Source organism: Daldinia loculata (assembly GCF_022478755.1).
Source record: "Daldinia loculata strain CBS 113971 unplaced genomic scaffold F4817scaffold_100, whole genome shotgun sequence".
Taxonomy (NCBI): Eukaryota; Fungi; Ascomycota; class Sordariomycetes; order Xylariales; family Hypoxylaceae; genus Daldinia; species Daldinia loculata.
In genome coordinates, this window is record NW_026054954.1 from 48,759 (window position 1) to 66,343 (window position 17,585).

General features: G+C 45.1%; 7 protein-coding genes across 7 annotated transcripts; 3 read left to right on the forward strand and 4 right to left on the reverse strand.

The window, feature by feature from the left end:
• Nucleotides 1-917: 917 nt before the first annotated feature.
• Nucleotides 918-4,128, reverse strand: F4817DRAFT_353898 (uncharacterized protein). Its single transcript, XM_049305441.1, has 7 exons — nt 3,810-4,128; nt 2,860-3,754; nt 2,744-2,761; nt 2,219-2,654; nt 1,926-2,164; nt 1,694-1,746; nt 918-1,639 (listed from the first exon to the last, which is right to left on the reverse strand). Exons 1-7 carry the CDS (start codon nt 3,870-3,872, stop codon nt 1,274-1,276), a joined length of 2,070 nt encoding a protein of 689 aa, XP_049153823.1. The 5' UTR covers nt 3,873-4,128; the 3' UTR covers nt 918-1,273.
• A 20-nt stretch (nt 4,129-4,148) lies between these two features.
• F4817DRAFT_353903 (uncharacterized protein) lies at nt 4,149-5,312 on the forward strand. The gene is made up of 4 exons (XM_049305442.1): nt 4,149-4,557; nt 4,635-4,826; nt 4,883-4,930; nt 4,986-5,312. Exons 1-3 carry the CDS (start codon nt 4,416-4,418, stop codon nt 4,894-4,896), a joined length of 348 nt encoding a protein of 115 aa, XP_049153824.1. The 5' UTR covers nt 4,149-4,415; the 3' UTR covers nt 4,897-4,930; nt 4,986-5,312.
• A 956-nt stretch (nt 5,313-6,268) lies between these two features.
• On the forward strand, nt 6,269-7,681 carry F4817DRAFT_18000 (uncharacterized protein). The gene has a single exon (XM_049298335.1). The coding sequence runs from the start codon at nt 6,639-6,641 to the stop codon at nt 7,524-7,526; it is 888 nt and encodes a 295-aa protein (XP_049153825.1). The 5' UTR covers nt 6,269-6,638; the 3' UTR covers nt 7,527-7,681.
• Nucleotides 7,682-8,769: 1,088 nt separating this feature from the next.
• On the reverse strand, nt 8,770-9,896 carry F4817DRAFT_353907 (acyl-CoA N-acyltransferase). Its single transcript, XM_049305443.1, has 2 exons — nt 8,923-9,896; nt 8,770-8,864 (listed from the first exon to the last, which is right to left on the reverse strand). Exon 1 carries the CDS (start codon nt 9,686-9,688, stop codon nt 9,116-9,118), a length of 573 nt encoding a protein of 190 aa, XP_049153826.1. The 5' UTR covers nt 9,689-9,896; the 3' UTR covers nt 8,770-8,864; nt 8,923-9,115.
• Nucleotides 9,897-10,380: 484 nt separating this feature from the next.
• On the reverse strand, nt 10,381-11,496 carry F4817DRAFT_321158 (NAD(P)-binding protein; the record flags this gene model as incomplete). The annotated part of the gene is made up of 2 exons (XM_049301259.1): nt 10,381-10,507; nt 10,571-11,496. The coding sequence occupies 2 exons, from the start codon at nt 11,494-11,496 to the stop codon at nt 10,381-10,383; spliced, it is 1,053 nt and encodes a 350-aa protein (XP_049153827.1).
• A 520-nt stretch (nt 11,497-12,016) lies between these two features.
• F4817DRAFT_353909 (uncharacterized protein) lies at nt 12,017-12,862 on the forward strand. The gene has a single exon (XM_049305444.1). It carries the CDS (start codon nt 12,434-12,436, stop codon nt 12,620-12,622), a length of 189 nt encoding a protein of 62 aa, XP_049153828.1. The 5' UTR covers nt 12,017-12,433; the 3' UTR covers nt 12,623-12,862.
• Nucleotides 12,863-17,069, reverse strand: F4817DRAFT_353910 (glycosyltransferase family 1 protein). The gene has a single exon (XM_049305445.1). The coding sequence runs from the start codon at nt 16,581-16,583 to the stop codon at nt 13,236-13,238; it is 3,348 nt and encodes a 1,115-aa protein (XP_049153829.1). The 5' UTR covers nt 16,584-17,069; the 3' UTR covers nt 12,863-13,235.
• Between the last annotated feature and the right edge of the window lie 516 nt (nt 17,070-17,585).

The following is a 17,585-nucleotide window of genomic DNA, read 5'->3' on the forward strand; positions in this document are numbered from 1 at the left end:
GATCATAACCAGATCTGTAAGTTTTGCGGTTTGTTATGTCCCATGCATTGGCGAGTCTTTCGTGCCTGTTCCTGCATATTAGATGCTAGGCCAGCTAGGAACGCTACATAAAATGAGGAAGGTTGGCGGCCACACGATTACGGCCTTGCTGATGATGGTACAACGTAGCAGAATATCATTAATTAAAGATTTCGTTCGCCGTAATCGCGCATCCGGTTTGCTCCTTTTGTGGTCAGTGTTTCGTTACATCAAATTCATAAGGAGGTAGGGTAGGTACCTAAGTTAGGAGGTAGGTTAGCAGGTTTAGGCGCCATTGTAAGCCTAGGAATCACAAGTAACACATGAACTGCAGGGAACTGATCGTACAAAGCAAGGTGTAATTAGACGCATTCAGGGGTCTACTTACACTAACGATGGTTACATTCACTCCGTGCAAGTGGGTACAAAGATATGCCGTCTTGGCTTTTCTATCGATAGGGACGTATATAGGTACCATAGCGGAAGAATATAGTCCCGGAGAACTGTTCGAAAATTGAAAAACGTTCCCTTTTTAAATAAATAAACCATAACAGGTGCCTCGTTTTTTATCGTAAAAATAATTCTCAAAAAAAGAACGGTTTTTTAATAAAAAAACGTTCCCGGAAAAGTGGGTCCAAAAAGCTAAAAAAAGGCTAAAAAGGCTAAAAAAAATTTAAAAAGCATAATTTTTAAACTTAAAACTTTTACGTTTATATAACGTTAAACTTTTTAAAATTTAAAATTTAAACGTTTAAACTAATAAAACAAAGTAACCAATTTTATTAAATTATTTTAAAAATTTAATTATTTTTACCTTTTATAACTTTTATTTCAAAAAAAAAAATTTTTACTTAAAAAAAAAAAATTTTAAAAATTTTTTTTTTCTAAATAAAATTGACAAAAATACTTCCCAAAAAAGGAACGGTTCTTTAAAAGGAAACGGTTTTACACATATCAAACGGCAACTAGAAAATAGGTCCAAAAAATTAAGGTTTAAGCCCACTATTTTCGGATTTGGACCAATCAGAGGCCTGGAAACAAGGAACCGTTCTTTAATAAAGAACCGTTCCCTAAAAAGAACCGTTCTCTAAAACCCCCCATTTCCGCTATGGTACATAGCACTTTACAACGCACGGCCCTAAATCTAATTCATAGATCATCTATCATCTACCTCCTATTAAACATTATGGCATGAAAGGTACCTAGCTTTTCTCTAGGCATACTATAAGTTGTAAGACCATGAATGTCGAACGCCTTATTGATTTGACTGCTGACTTGAAGGGAAGTCCGGGCGATTCCAGTCGAACGTATCGAGGAGGTCAAAATTGAAGTCTAGTTGTGTTGATGAATCCCACTGAAATACCGCGGGAGGCTCATATATGCTCGATACAGCATTTAATGTCTGGTCGAGAACGCGTTGTATTACTGATTTAGCGTCGCTACATAAATCTCCGTTCGGCGCTGACGGACTGACCCAGTCGAGAAATGCGACAAGGAGACTCAACTTCTGGATGATGTTGGAGCGAGTAATTCTAGAGTCACTATGGGGCCTCAAATGGAGGGTGGGCTTTAGAAGTTCTAAACAGAGTATACCACCGGCAGGAACAGCGTAAGCCATGACCTTAATATCTTCGTCAGAAAACTGTAACAAGGTATCGTTCATATGTTGACTTACAAGCCATTCACAGTCGTTCCTGAAAGATGACAGCCTATCTAAATGCAGATAATCTGTTCTGCGTTAGTATCTGCAGCAGACACACGAGGAGCGTTACTCTATTTTAGTCTAATAGAATAAAATCCGGAAAAAAGGAGGTTGAGGTAGGTCACGACGTACTGCGATGTTGTTAGTCTGAGATTAATACCCGTTACAAGGTAAGGCTTAAGCGTGGTAGGTTTCTAAACATACCAAGGTAAAGTCTGAGTAACTAGGTCGTAGCTAACTTTCAATAAATCGCCCTTATCTTGATGGCCTAATCGAAGCAAGAGTCTTTCGATAAAAAACATATTCTGTAAATGTTCTTGCTGTATAAATAACCTTGCAGATAGGTGATTGATGGGAACCTCCGGGTTATCAAGATCAAGAGGGTCGAAGTGCAAGCACGAAGGGAATGCAGCAACTGCTGAAAGTTCGCGAGATCGAAGTTGGCTGCCCGTCTTAGTTGGTACCGGACTGAGGACATATCCCTAGGGGCTCACTTACAGCAGAGTTTCAATAGAAAATGCGTTCGGAAACGCGTTTTGTCTATGGTCGAGAGCAATTTTGAATATTTCTTCGCGGATTACTGCGATGATTGCTCGGGCCCGAATATTAGTAGAAGGATATATTTCCCCGTCGGTATTCCAACCTTCGTCATCCAGACGTGAAATAGCTTTCATAAAAGTGCCGTGGTCGGAGAATAAATCTTCGTTGCTAATATCAAGAGGAATAGGCGTCGACGAGTACCGAGAACTAATCAAGGGGGGTCTTCCGGTGAAAGAGACAACAACCATGGCCATAGTGAACATATGATGAAAAAACCTCTTCTTTATCTCGGTCGACAAGGATGTTTGAAGTCGACCCTTTTCTTCTACGGCGTGAAACCCGAGGAAAGTAAGCAAGGAAATTGTCTCCGCGTGAGCTCTCCATACAACTAAATCTACGCTAATGGTTAGCAACGGATAACTCTAATATTTCGATATTATACACGAGTAATTGGCATAGCAATTACAGACGTAGGCCACTTACCGGCATCTCCGACAGACACTGATGATAAAAGTCAATAATTACTAATCTTAGTACGTGGTTTGGAGGGTTGAGTATATTTTAGGGGAAAGGAATTTTCAATCAGCAGTTGTACATACTGGAATCCATAACAGTGCATCTCTGGCTTAAACAGAGCATCATAGAGTTTCCGGCGGAAAATTCTTTACACAAATCGAGGCTCAGGTGCATATTCTCCCTTGCTATGCGGAATCCACGGTCAAACTCCGCAGAGCGCTTCCCCTTCCAGAATTCTGTGTTTGAACCGGGAACAAACTCCCAAAATATGGAGAGTATTCCTATTAACTCCCAGCGTATGTTCTTCCCCAGAAATTGGCCAAACCACTTGTCCGGGTCAGATTCGTCGTCTGAAAACGGCCTCAATGTATTGGCACAGATAAGCCGAGCGAGTTCCTCTAATTTAGCGGTCGGTCGGTTTCCGGCGCTGAAATAATCACCGAAAGTCTCGTATAATGACTTGGCCGCTCGCTCTGCAATATTATGGATCCAGCCGTCACTACCGTGCTTGAAGCGCAGGACACTCCCCTGGATTGGATCGGGTATATTATGTAGCACATTGAGGGCCATATCACGAACTCTAGCAGACATGTTAGTCTGGGAGCCTTCCATAGGAGCATGGTGAGCGACGCTCTCGCATTGGATAGCGACGTTGTCTGATCCCTGAAGGAGTGAGAGGCTATTTTCGGTGTCTTCGTAGATATTACAGTAACTGGTTGGGCCGAGGTAGCCAGGTCGAGTGAGACCTGAAACCTGAGCGTCAGGTGTTAAAGCCGGGCTATTTTGAGGGTGCTGAAGACTTCCGCGTTGAGGGGACGGGAGCGGTGTGGAAGGCGCCGGAGATGGCAGTGGACTCTTGGATGTCGATATCCTTGAGCCCGACACGAGATACACGCATTCGCCATCCTGCTTTCTCTTCTTACAACGACTACAAATCGGCCGCGTATGGTCGCAAGCTAGCTTACGTTTACGGCAGGGCTTGTATGTTTCATTAATAGATTTATCTGGGGTGGAGTTAACATAAACTACTTACATCGCACGCTTGAGGCCGACCGTTACGGCGAAGAAGCAGTGGCGGGTTCGTATGGTCGTTCATCGAGAGACCGAGAGTAAGAACGACATGTACGAGAAGATTGTATCAAAGTAATCCGAAGCCGTAAATCGAGAGCTTTGACTCCGACATGGGCTGGTTCAAAGTCTAGAATGGGAATTGTTGGGACAGGCAGCGAATGCTAGGTCGGCTTCGGCTTCGGCTTGACGTTGAAGAAAGAAGCCCAATTCGTCGGCTTATCCCCACCATCAAGATTCTGATTCGTCAAACTAGATTCCCACGATATCTTACGAATGAGCTCGGCTCTCGGTACGTCATCTCGGCTTAGAGAACCGAAGCAAAATATCAAATATGAGTAACACCATGTAAAGGGGACTTAATGGATTATAAAGCGCGCAGGGGATGCCTGTGAATTGTATTAAAAGATAGATTCTCCCGTCGATCAAGGTAACATTATCAATGAAATTGCAGGCGGCTCGCTCTCAGCTTTGTAGATTTCTATACACCAACTATCGTATTGCAAACATCAATTAAAACCAGGTCCTTTGATAATTACCTATTCATGTACGGAGCTTAGAACCTGCCAAAATGTCACCGCAGTCCGAATTATCATTCTCTACCAATACGACAAGCTCAAGGCGACCGTCCATTGCGTCGGAAAAAACTCTAGTAGATACACTAAGTAAAAAGGAGGATGCCTCAGAAGAGAAATACCAAGGCGGTAATGATTGTTAGTTACCTTTTACTCCAACTTACTCCATTAACTTCTTACATTACCTTATTTTACTAACTTTCATTTATACGAAGATCGCAAGTCATCCTTTGACGTTAAAACCCTGGCCAGTAGCAGTTCGCTCCCCAGCAAGAGTAAGATGGGTAAAGCTATAGAGAAGATCAAGTCGAAGTTACGGGAGAAAGACACAACTTCTAAGCCCAGGGGTAGCCGACCTGCACCTGATGGGTATCCGGACACCCTATACATGTGGCGATCATTGGCTGGTAAGTGATATATCAATGATCACTCCAACCAAAGTAGCGAACTAACAGTACTGCAGAGACGAGACTTTGAGCGTAAGGATTGAAATGCTTGTTTCACCTGAGAAGTTCGTGATTGGATCTACCGTATTCGGTAATGTGTTTTAATGACCAATCAATTAGGAGATGAATTTCGGTATGGCCTCAGATGCCATCGAATCGCCCAATGCCATTCGATCGCAAGCGGTATACCTACCCTAAGAGTACGAATTCATAATCGGCATTTTAGGTAATAGCAAGTGGGAGTCACCGGGAACAAGGGAATTGGATGTTAAGGAATAACAACACCTACTGTCAGGTATCAAAGGCGCTATGGGTAAAGGCTGGTTAATAACTTTCGAGTGAATCTAAGATAGGATTGGGGTTTTCATGTTTTTGGTACGGCGGGCACAATCTTTATAGTGAGTAATTCGTAGTTTATTCAATGTCGATAATGACGACTTCGCCATATAATCTTATGCTTATGAGTTGGCCTTTACCCCTGGATGGCTGGCGTCACAATCCGTGGCTATACTAGCTATATCGCAAGGGGGCGATGACCGACAAGTTATTGTACATCGCTACTCGGATGGTACGATCAGGCAGATAACCCCTATAAAACTATAGTCTTGAGTGAGAGTCTATACTATTCCTTAGTGTATACGGAGTTTCCTTACTTCGCGATGCCGGACTAGTCAATTAAAGTGATAACAGCCACGCCTGTGGTAGTATTTATAAGCCGTCTTCTCCTCGCTCTCCTATTCCAGATACACGTGGGAAGTTCCAGAAGCGTAACGAGAAGCAGGCAAATGTAAGTGGGAAGGTTTTAGGCTCATCCATCATATACTGACGCTAAGGAATCTAGGAAATATACGAGATATATACAAGTAACGGCTGGCCGCACAACTTTGACAGCGAAAAATGTGAAGCGATCTGAGTGCGCGTGAAATGACTTACATGTAGAAGATAGGTACCTACCTGTTACAGATACTCTATCAAATTGAATATATGTATTGCTTAGGTAACTTGTTTACCCTTTAATCCTTTACTACATGTGCTCTTGAAACTTTCCAAAGACTTCCAACCTTATAATATCGCATGTTATTGGAATTGATGAAGCAACTAGGGGTTATGATACCTCCGATACTTGTAAAGCTTATCGCGTACTTGCCTCGGTGATTATTTCAATACGAACGTAGATATGTCGATCGAGGTTACGCGCTATAGTTCCTGAGGTCCTAGTGCATTTCGCCAGGGCAATTGGGCAAGAGGGTGCTTTAGAGCTACGTTGTTAACGCCTTCTGGGTCGCCACTGCCGTAGGTATTGTTGGGACTATAGTCATGTGACCATGTCATGTGACTGGGGTTAGACCTACCCACACAGCACCCACACAAGTGTAGATAGATATTCCCCGCCTTTCTTAGATCTTCCCTCATACATCAATCAATATAACAACAGGAATACCACAACTCACTGATTACGATATATCGTGACCAATTACCCCTTGTCCATCCAACACTTTGGCCATTTGCACATTTGTTCAGGGTATTGCAAGGTACTGACCCTAGGTAGGCAACACAACTCCTAACCGGGATTGTCCCCAAACTTCCTTGTCGGTTTCTACCATTTCTACGTTGTTAATGCTTTAAGGCAGATACGGGCCATGTAGAGTCCCTTTAAGTATTTACTAAGGCTCATCTTACAAAGCTTTTAGTCGGGGTACGGAGAACAGAGGCAACGATATTTACAGATTAAAGCCTATAAGACGGATTGACGCAAAACGCCCGTTTGCAATAATGTCAGCATATAGAATGGATAGCCTAGGGCAGAAGTCCAGTGCACCTAGCAAATGGACTCGAAATCAGGAATCTCAATCCCGAAATCTGAAGCCCGATGCAAAGTCTAAAAATGAGACTCTCAAGCCTGAGACAGTCGGATACTTCAATCCTTCCCTCAAGGACCCCCATAATACTGGCATCATCGCCGTAGGAAAGTACACAGTCTTCACAAACATCTTTCCATTCACCGATCGCCTAAGACAGCTCGCTGTTTCCCATGGGGAAGACAGTGTCAAGACAGTATGGACGAATTGTCTTCAGGAGACAGCGTTGGCGTGGTACTTTACGGAACTCACGGATATGGAGAAAGATGCTCTCCAAAAGTTGAGTTTGGATTGGGTTATCTATAAACTCATCAAAGCGTTTCGCAAGTCACCTAGCGAGGCTTTGCAGAGTCTGAAGTCAGCCTCCTTCACCCTACTTGACCTGAAGAGAGGCAAGAGATTGAGGCCTTTTGTTTATGGTATCATTCAAGATGCAAGAGCGTGTGACTTACCGCCTAAGATCCAGTTGCTATATGCCTTCGAGGCTTTCGACGTTGAGATCCAATCCCAGCTGTCAAAGCCTACAGACAGCACTACCCTTGGAGCGTTCTTCCAACAGCTTGACGACAGGGAGAGTGTTCTTCTAGCAAAGGCCAGACAGTTACCTATATCCCAGGATCTCCAGCTCCAGCAAGGTTATTCCCGGCCCCAATGGACTCCCTCCAACCAGGCTTCCAACCAAAATTACAATTCTGGGATGCAAGGATATCTACATGAAGGTCGAATTCCACTCCTAGGCCAGAATTCCGGGAATAATGGTCAGGAGCCGAGAAATTATGCTGCGCCCCCTAGATACCCATAGCTCCGAGGTACGGAGACCGACCTAGATGACCCCTTCGCAGATCCCTGGTATCAAGACGCTTTATGGGAAGCTATGGATAATCTCCAGAGATTTGGATTCGAAGACTTTGAGATTTTCCGAGTCGAGTTCACGGAAGCTAGCATGACATATAGAACCGCTTCGAAGGCCTTGGGAGATTCTCAAATCCGAAGTGACTTCCTAGATTCCCTAGACTTGGGTTCAATAGAAGTCGAATCGGATTCCCCATTCAAGGGTGGATCCCTTCTCGATTATCCCACCTCTTCGGGCGAGTTCCAAGACCGCGATTCTTATGAGCATAGGGGCTACGGCGAGCAAGATAATCGTGAGAACTATGATATTCATGATTATGATGACCATAATGACCATGATGATCATGATGACTATGATGACTATTATGACTACGACAGCTACGACGACCGTGATGATTATGACGACTATTATGACGGTGGCGATTATTAGTTGTCTTACATACCTATCGGTTGGAGCTCCTACTCTATTGAATTGGGTTCATCCCTTACCTAGCGACTTCGGAGAGATTCCTTTGAGAACTTAATGCCTTTTGGACGATCACGACTCCTGACTACCTGTTACGGAAATTTTCATGCGATTATAGACTAGAAAGTTCTAGTTTAACCTTGAAGTTTCAACAAGTTAAGGCGACTATTTATTAGGCAAAAAGGTAGCTGGATTACTACTCGCCTCTTAAGTCCAATACACTGAAGGGCTATCCTACTATATGGAGAAGAGGTAATTCTGTCCTCGGTGCGTTATTCGGCGGCAAATATCATTGGGGAAGGTATACCAGCCATACTCCCATCAGGAGGAGTATTCTATCTAAGATCCTCAACCCTGTTTCAACCTATTAGTTAGCATCTTCCTTTTCTTCGGAACAAATGTCCAAATAGTGGTAGAGCTTTCTATAGTAAAGAAATAAACCAGTATGCTCGCAGATATTGGCATGAATGATAGAGATAGGTATTTGATAAATAGAATGCCCCAAAATCACCAGTATCTTTTTGAATGTGCGGGTATCAATACAAACTATACTAATGGTTATATTAACCCAGTAAGTTTACTATTTTCGATTTAAGAATATTTATAACTGAGATCTCCAGAGTTATCGGGTAGTCTTATAACAACTCGCATCTTCATTTCTGATGCGTTTCAAAAAATAATTTTATCATGAGCGCCCTGCTTACGTTAGGTACATATACCTATACTTGACCCAACTCCCTAGATACCGGTGAGAATGGCATGTAGCCAGAAGAGTTGTTTAAGGTACTTTTGACGTATAGCCAAAGCGAGGTCGAAGTCATGGTATGAGTTTGATTGCCTATACTCTCAGGAGAATATGCTTATAGCGAGTAATTTATAGGAAACACCGTGCTAGCAGCTTTTTATCCTAGCCCCTATTTTTCGTACTCGCCCTACATCTACTTCATTAACACGGTAAATAGGTAATATAAGGTAAAAATCCATGACTGCGAATTATGATTTGAAATCTAAATATGTCTAGTACTCCCTCGAAATATAGCAAGTACCTACACTCCGGGACATCTTACTCAGGCTCATGATAAATCCCTCAGGTCGTCCCGAAGTAAACTATACGTCGCTTGGTCCGCAATCTTCTCCTTCTTGCAGACGGCCTGCCTTCTTATTCCTTCTTTAGTATAACCAGCCCTCTCCAAAACTTTCTGACTAGCAACGTTCTCGATAAACACGCCAGCCTCGATCCTTACCAGCTCCGGGAATTGCTCGAAAGCCCAGGCCGAAAACCCCTCGAGAGCACTCGTCGCAATACCCTTCCCCCAGAACTCCTTTCCGACCCAGTACCCGATCTCCCACGTGCGATACTCGATGTCCTGGTGGGGAGTAAGCCCGATGCCCCCGGCGAAGGTGCCTTCGGGCGTGAAGATGCCGAAGTTTACCATGGGGTTGCTGTTTAAGGAAATGTTGATCCAGCGGTTGGCGCTGTCTAGTGTGTAGGGGTGAGGAAAGGTATTGCGCATGTATTGTACAAGCTCTGGGAAGTTGGCTGCCGCCACCGCGCCCTCGGCGTCACTTGGCACGTATGCACGTATGATGCATTTGTCTGTTGTTACTATCGGTGCGGGCGTTGATTGTGAGGTAGAGTCTGCCATGGTGAAATATAAGTCCCTTGGTCGGGTTTTCGTATAATATTAATTGTAAATATAAGTCCCTTGGTCGGGTTTTCGTATAATATTAATTGTAAATATTTCAGCGAATAATTCAAGTCAATGTAGTCGCTAGATCTTTGTATAATTGAGTCAGTAAACCAACGACGGTGGTGGATAGAGGTGAATAGCTGCTGTAAGCAATACCATGATTGATACTCGGGGTAAGCTCTCGTACTTATAGAACGATAAATCTCAGCCCCGGTATGACTCATTCCCGATTTAGGAAAGCTACTTATTTAGACGAATTTCGTGATATCACCCTAGTTGCACATCCTGCACCTTTCGAGTAGGTATTGCGCCCTATATATAGACATGGAATTGATACAGGGTACGTTGATATTAAACATTTTTCATATATCGGGGTATTACTCCTCGTCTTGTTTCTACTGCCCAACAGATGGAGAGGCTCGCGTGTTCTAGTATCCTCAACGAACTATATTATATGCCTCCTATTGGTTCGGGGATTATCTTTAGTGGCTGTTTCCTTAATACTAGTAGCATATACAGGTTGAATTTGCAGCTTGACGAGAGTTGCATTGAGGTGGTCAGCTTCTAACTAAGCAAGAGTTAGAGAATCTTATACGATTATGGCAGTATCGTATTATTGACCCCTGTTAATTAATCCCGAGGTAAATCTAAACCGACTTGGAGAGACCGTCAATAATCTGCCTGACTCCTACAAACATAAATTCATCCATTATCTCCTCCCATATTTTCGAAGCAGCCTGCTTGCCTTCGGGCTTATAAATCAGTGGTGCCATACTAAGTTACGAGCTCGTTAATATCTATCCGGACGGCTATCACGCGGGAAGGAGTATAACTCACGGCCTAAGCATTGCATCCTCGACATGCTGCCCATGGACGGTCTCGCCTAACATAGGGCTCACAGCTGCATGGACGTATATGCGAGCGCCGACTGAGCAAGGACGACCAACCGTTGCCATCATAGTTTTATATAAATAGCCCACAAAACGTCCCTCTCCGTCGCGTATGATTTCTGATCCGTGGCAAAAGCCAGGGTTCGCGACGGTGACGACGACGGCAGAAGATGGAACTCGCTTTGCTAACTCTGCCACAAACAATTGGACAAGCACTTTGGATGTGCCATACCGCTCTTTAAACAGCCACTTCGGTTCCATCTTCTTTTTAAAAGCGGGAAGTATTGGATTCGACTCCTTTTCATTAAATTTGGTCGCATTGGCTATCCCGGAGGACACCAAGACTATACGTCCAGGGGAATTCCCCGTTTTCTTCTCTGCCATGATGGGCGCTAACAGGAGCGTGAGAAGAGCATTGGATAAATAGTTTACCTGGATATCTTCCTCGTAGCCCGTGGTGCTGTTAAAAGACTCATCGACTTTGTAAACGCCAGCGTTAAGAACCGCTATGTCAAGCCTTGTAAGAGTCTTGGTGCGCTCAGCAAAACCCACGATAGAGTCGTATGAGTTAAGGTCTAATTTCCAAACTTCGATATCCGTCCATTGCGCGTCGCGGCCTTGGGCGAGGTGTCGACGCGCGGTTTCGCCTCTCGACTGGCTACGCACGGCAAGAATTACCTTGCATCCCAAGTCGAGGAGTTGGCGGGCGCATTCTAACCCTAAGCCTACATTTGCGCCGGTAACTATAGCTGTCTTGCCAGTGAGATCGACTTCTTCCCGAGTAATAGGCGGTGGTGTGAAAAAGAGCTGGCTCTTGAGGAAACGGAGTAGGCCGGTCTCCTTTTCCGACGAAGTATCGAAATTCACAGCCATTTTATATGGTCGGCAATAGGAGTATGAGTAGATAGCTGGGGTGTTCGAGAAATAAGTTCGAACTGGTAGTGTAGAGGTACGATATAAATTATAGAGTAACTTCTCGCACGTAGAAAAGTTTCTCATACTCAATGGAGCGGTGCCGACTCTTATACGGATATGTGGAACTCAAGTACCGCAGGTAACAAGAGCGTCGGTACGAGACCCCGGGAAGGTGAATATGCACAAGGTGCCCAACGGAATAAGTCTCTTTAGTAGCCGGCTAGCTTTATACTGCCATTTTTATGTGTAGAATACAGCGTATAGTAGTGATACGGGATAGGTGGTTAGTCCGAGGGGTAACGCAGGGGGATTGTCACCACTGTCCCTCTTTCGACACCACCAAAAATAACACGATCCGTATTTGGCTTTCGATTATTAGCGACTGATTTCAGTTAGTCGCACTTGCTTGATAGTTTGTTATTTGAATAAAAGAAAATCGAGGATTTAGACCTCGCTACGAGCATTACGCACTCGTTCTGGAAACATCACCGAAACTTCGGCGTTAAGACCACAACCCCGAGATCTCCATACTAATGGTATCCCAGAGTCAACTATATACCTAGCTATAGTCATAGTTAGTCATTATCCAAACAGCATCGCCGTTCTATACTGTAGGTACATTATGATATAAGCTTTCCGCCTCGGGAGCGGAAAGGAGTATTACGAGGGAGAGCAAGAAGCAAGGAACTCCAAGTTAACTATGGGGCCTCTTTTCTGATGCGTAGGGGTTTTGGAAGATGAGTTGATATGCTGCTGGAAAGCCACCTTACATCAAATTTCCCCTCCAAATATCTATGGTCTTTATTTAAGACTACGGCGGCTCCGGATGCCTTAAAACCCGAAATACTTCACGACCTATGCTCCTGATACCACGGTATTGCCATGCGACCATTATATGCTCATGGCTCTCGTCGCGCCGAGGGGATTACTCGTGATTGAGAATTCCGGCATCAACTATCTCGGACCCATCAGCACACACGGCTGTTCGATCGCTGCTCGGATGGTATACGAGAGCCTCGGTGTTAAATACGCGATGGGAATATCGCAGGCCTCGCACGGCCAACTCGCACTGCTAGATGCCTAGCTCGTAGAATTCGGAGGTTGCTGCTTTCGTCAACAAGTTCCCGCTCGGACAGTCTTCCGTTACTAGCGACGTGGTCAAGACAGATGGAAAGTTCACTTGGTGGGCTAATCAACGGATCGGCTGGACAGCCGTAACACTGGCGTAGGCGTGATATATAGGCGACTGATAGATGAATCGCTGGTCTTGGTGCTCAAGTCAAATTAGCTCGTTACCTTATATAAGCTAGTAGTAATATTAATAGATGATCCTATATCAACTAGAAGGCTATTATTCGTTCGTATATATTATCCTTAACTTTCGTGGTAACCAAACATATTAATAGGTGCCTTTCAAAAACCCTCAAGCTAACCAGCATCAAGATATAAACATTAAGATGTAAACATTATTTCTGTAAAATAGAATCTCACAAGGCGCTTCCACTTCGCTCTTATTACTTGTTCCGTATTAGGTCCTGGTCTCCTTAGTTATTCGTCCGACCCATGACAACAGGTGAATGCACTCGTTGTGTAATCTCCCCTTTAGCATTACCCCCATTCCCTAGCCGCCTTCTATTATTTAATCAACTAGTGTCCCCAACTCCTCGTTCTAGCATTGTCGAGTTCGCGATAATCCCTTAGCCGACCTCCTTATCCATCTCGGAGCCCCCCCTATGCTTCCCGAGCACAGCGTCGATATCCTCTCCTCGCGTGATAGCTTCTATTGCTTTCTCCGCAGCCACAACACTCTCAAAAGCAGGAATCTTGCCGTATCTCCCTAGTGACTTAACCTTCCTAGCGTTCTTGCTTTTCCTCCCGAAGCGGGGTATAAACCGTCGTTTCTCATTCTCCCGTATAATTGCATCAGCCAACCGGCGCATAACCTGCCACCCTTTAAGAACCGTGTCAGTTATTGCTTTGCGTTCGGCTTCTGTTAGAGCACCGAGCTCCCATTGTGCTTGAGCGATCCGTGCGCGACGGAGGTACTTGAGGGGCTGCTTTCCACGGTCGGCCTGCTTAGCAATACCTTTGAGTGTAAAGCCTATTGGACCAACTAGTGCCGCTATGTCTTTCAATATAAATCCGGTAAGTCCCATGCCAACACCCGCGAGTGCGCCCTTGATTCCATCTTCTTTAGCTCCGCGAACTGGCAATCGTACAAGCCCGGTGAATCCGTCGTAGATGCCATATATGAATTCATGTCCTGCGGCCTTGAGCCCAGATCGTATTCCTGTGACCCGGATTGGACGTCTAACGGTCTCGTCGCCATACAGACGGGGAGCGTTGTGGAAGCCTTGGGCCAGCGCGAGTGAAAGATCAATAGGTGCATGTGCTAGGGCTCGGCCAGTTTTACCAATTCCTTCTTCTATTTCGTTCAGGTACTCCTCTTGGAAAGGCTCAAGAGGTGCTGTTGCAGGCGTAGTTGCATGAGTCGAAGCATGTCCAAGGAGACCGCTTCTGTTCGTATCAGTTCCAGCACTGCTATCTCCTTGGATTGGAAACGGGAATTCAGTTGAGCGTTTAGCCAGGGCATCTTGTTTTTGTTGTCGCTTCCTCTCCTTCCCTTTTCTCCATTCAGCTCTCTTATGCGACGTTTTCGCCAGTCTGTACGGAACACTACCTATCCCACTAAACACGTCGCCAACTGTTCCAACTATAGAGCCAACAACCCCTGTAACAGGTTCGCCTGGTCCTTCAAAGTCGTTCCATTCCTTATGTCGAAGGAGGCGTAGTCTCCGCCAATTTATTAACCCCCGACTGACTGCGATGTAGGCTGCCAAAGCGCTGAGCTTGATGCTGGTTTTCTTAATACGCCAGACCGCCACGCGATCATCAAGAATTGAACATCGCATTGAATTTTCTCCAGATAGCGTTAAATTTCGATGGAATGCCTTCACCGCGTTTTGGGCACCGTCACCTTCAAGTTCGATGTCTCTAGATATTTTTTGCGCTGCTTTCAGTGCCGCATCCGTTAGGCAGAATTTAATGCCTTCTGATAACTCCTCGGCATTCAATTTCTTGTACGGAACCGGTACCGGTCCAGCGCCTGCATTACTAACCATCGAACCCCAAAAGTGTTGATCGCCGAAGAAAGGTATAATCATGGTCGGCTTGCCGCATTTGAGTGCGATAGCAGTGGTTCCGGCACCGCCGTGAATGATGCAGGCTCGAACCTTTGGGAAAAGCCAATCGTGTGGAGTATTTTCCAGCATGTAGATATTATCAGGAACATCTACCTGGCCAAGACCACCCCAGCCTTTCGATACTAAGGCTCGAACACCAGCTAGTTTCACAGCTTCGAAGATCATCTCTGTGAAGCGCTCGGCATCGTCAACTACGATCGACCCGAAGCCGATGTAGATTGGCATATCCCCTTTCTTGAGAAATTGAAGAAGATCTTTTGGCGGATCAAAAGAAGATGCGAGATCGAGGAAGGCAAAACCAGAAACGTCTATCTCCTCGCCCCAATCGTCGGGCTTAGGTACTAATCCCGGACTCCATAAATATGTGAAAGGGACATGAAGGCGGTATGTCGCCCCAGGAGCCCAGAGAGTAGATACCGGATCTAATCCTAAGGTCTTAACTCTGAAATCATTAACGAGATCTCCGAGTCCCTGCCAGACCATCATTTCGACTAGGGGGTAAGAGATGAAATTAGTATACCCAGGGTCCACATTAGATTTTTTAATCGTTGCTAAGGGGTGAGGAAAAGCTTGTGTGGGTGTGTAGGGAAAGGTAAACATGAGATGCAGAGGAATTCCTAGAGCTTCAGCACAATGAATGTGCGCAAAACTGGGTGGATTCGCAATGATGGCGTCTGCGATAAATGGATCATTTTCGCCCATCATCTTTATATTGTGGATGCCTCTTTCGTTATCGGTTGCATTAATGCAAGCTCTCCAAAATCCATCAAACATCTCGGCCATAGCAGCGCGTCTTCTTCCAATATCGCCAGCCTTTACTGTCTCGAGCGTTGGGATCATACCGGGATTCTTAACCATAAAGGCCATCAGCTCTGAGGGGTCGCCCCCAACGGAGAAGAATTCCAAACCCGAATCTTTCTCGACAAAGTCGCGAAAGGCAGGATGAGTGGCGATACGTACGCGATGACCGTATTCTTCTTTGAGCACCTTTCCTATCTTCAAGAATGGCTGAGCATCACCCCTAGAGCCAATGACCATGATTACTATATTCAGCTTTGGCCGTCTCAATTTCTCCGATGCTACCGTGGTGGCCGAAGATAACTGCGAGGAGGCTAGTTGATGGCTAATTTCCCCTTCCTCGGCCTTCCTAGGCGTGACCTTCTTAACGGCAGTACCAAGCGCCTTCGCGAGATATCCGGTATTACTTGTGTCATTGACTGTAATATTCAATCGACCATCTCTCTTGGATACCTTGCCATTGGTTCGATATAATTCATTCGCGACTCGAAAGCGCCGATATCTGTCATGGGATGTTCTCTGCTTCGGCTGTCCTGAGGACTGACCCGTACGCGTTTCCGTCGCCTTCCCTTCATCTTCCGCTTCCGACGATGACGAGTCTGATGTATTATCATCCTTGTTTTCGTTATAAGCGTGTTGTAGCGCCATGTCAAGCATAGAAACATTCGTTCCTGCTCGCTTCATAAGAGGGAAAGCTGAGAACGGTGAAGTCCGATATTGGTTTTGTTGGGGGCTGGATGACGACTGTGCTAACTTGAGAGATTGCTTGTTCACAGGCTCCGACCTAGATTTTTTGGGACCCTCGGTCGGACTGGGACTTTTGAACTGATCTGGTACGCCAACCGATACGGCTCTCTCGCGCGAGATAGGTAGTTCGATATCCGGTGGAATATAGCTTGGATATACAAGGTTGCCTTGCGACTCTTGGACGATAGCCCGGCGGTGCCCGTCTCGCGGAACATCGCGTACTCGGAGTCGGTCTTGCTCAGATGCTTCGGCATTTATTGGCGCCGTTGAAGGCTTGTCTAATTCGATTGGGGGCATAGCCACATTAGTTTCCTTGAAGATGACGCCTACACTCTATGAGCTATTGTTGTGGACGATCGCTACGAATACAACTGTAACCTAAAACCTAGTCTCATCCGGTAATATTCTAACACGTATTATTTATCACCAATTTGCTTTTGGTTTGGTGGAAATCTAGCCGATGTGTTGAGGAGAACTCTACTCTTAGGTCTTGATCTATATAGAAAAGATAGGGGGCATGTTACAATAACGGTGACGTTGATGTCGACTCATCGTTAGCTTCAGCCAGGGTTAAGGTTATTCAAGGCCGTGGACTGCAGTTTGCAGATGTAGATACAGAGTTAAATGCTGAGGTATTGTCCCTCGTAAGATTCTTGTAATAATTAAACCCATGTTTTATAATAGGGAAGAGATAGAAATAGGTAGATATAGTAGAGTAGGTACCTGACAGGGTAGCATGAAAGAGGTTACGGCCGGGAAGAGAATGTTTTGATGAGCTAGAATCTTGATGCCGATATTAGTGGATAATAAATTGACGCTTGTGACATCACCGAGGCGGACAATGCCTAGGTAGGTACCTATGTACTTACATGAGCACCACATGTCAGGGCAGACTCCACCTATTATCCGCAGCCGGATCCCTGTAGATCAGATCCCTATAAGCTATGCTAATTTTGGCATAGCGTCCAGCTCGGGCAAAATTCCCCAGAGAGGGAACTCAGCCATGCAGCCATGTCCAGCCACAGGTAGTTACATACATAGTAGTAGCAGCCACCTCCAGTGTAGAACTTCGAAATTTGATTCCTCAATTCAATAATAGACTCCAAATCACCAGACAACTTTACGAATATGGTGCTAAGCTTAGGCATTATATCAATTTTACATTCGTGGTGATGGGGATACGATTGTCAAGTCATGTCTTAGACTTACGGTACGGCACGGCCCGCCGCTAAGTCTTGAATACCTCTCTTATAACAATCGCGAAATCCTTCAAATCTATCTGGACAAACGCTCCGGAGA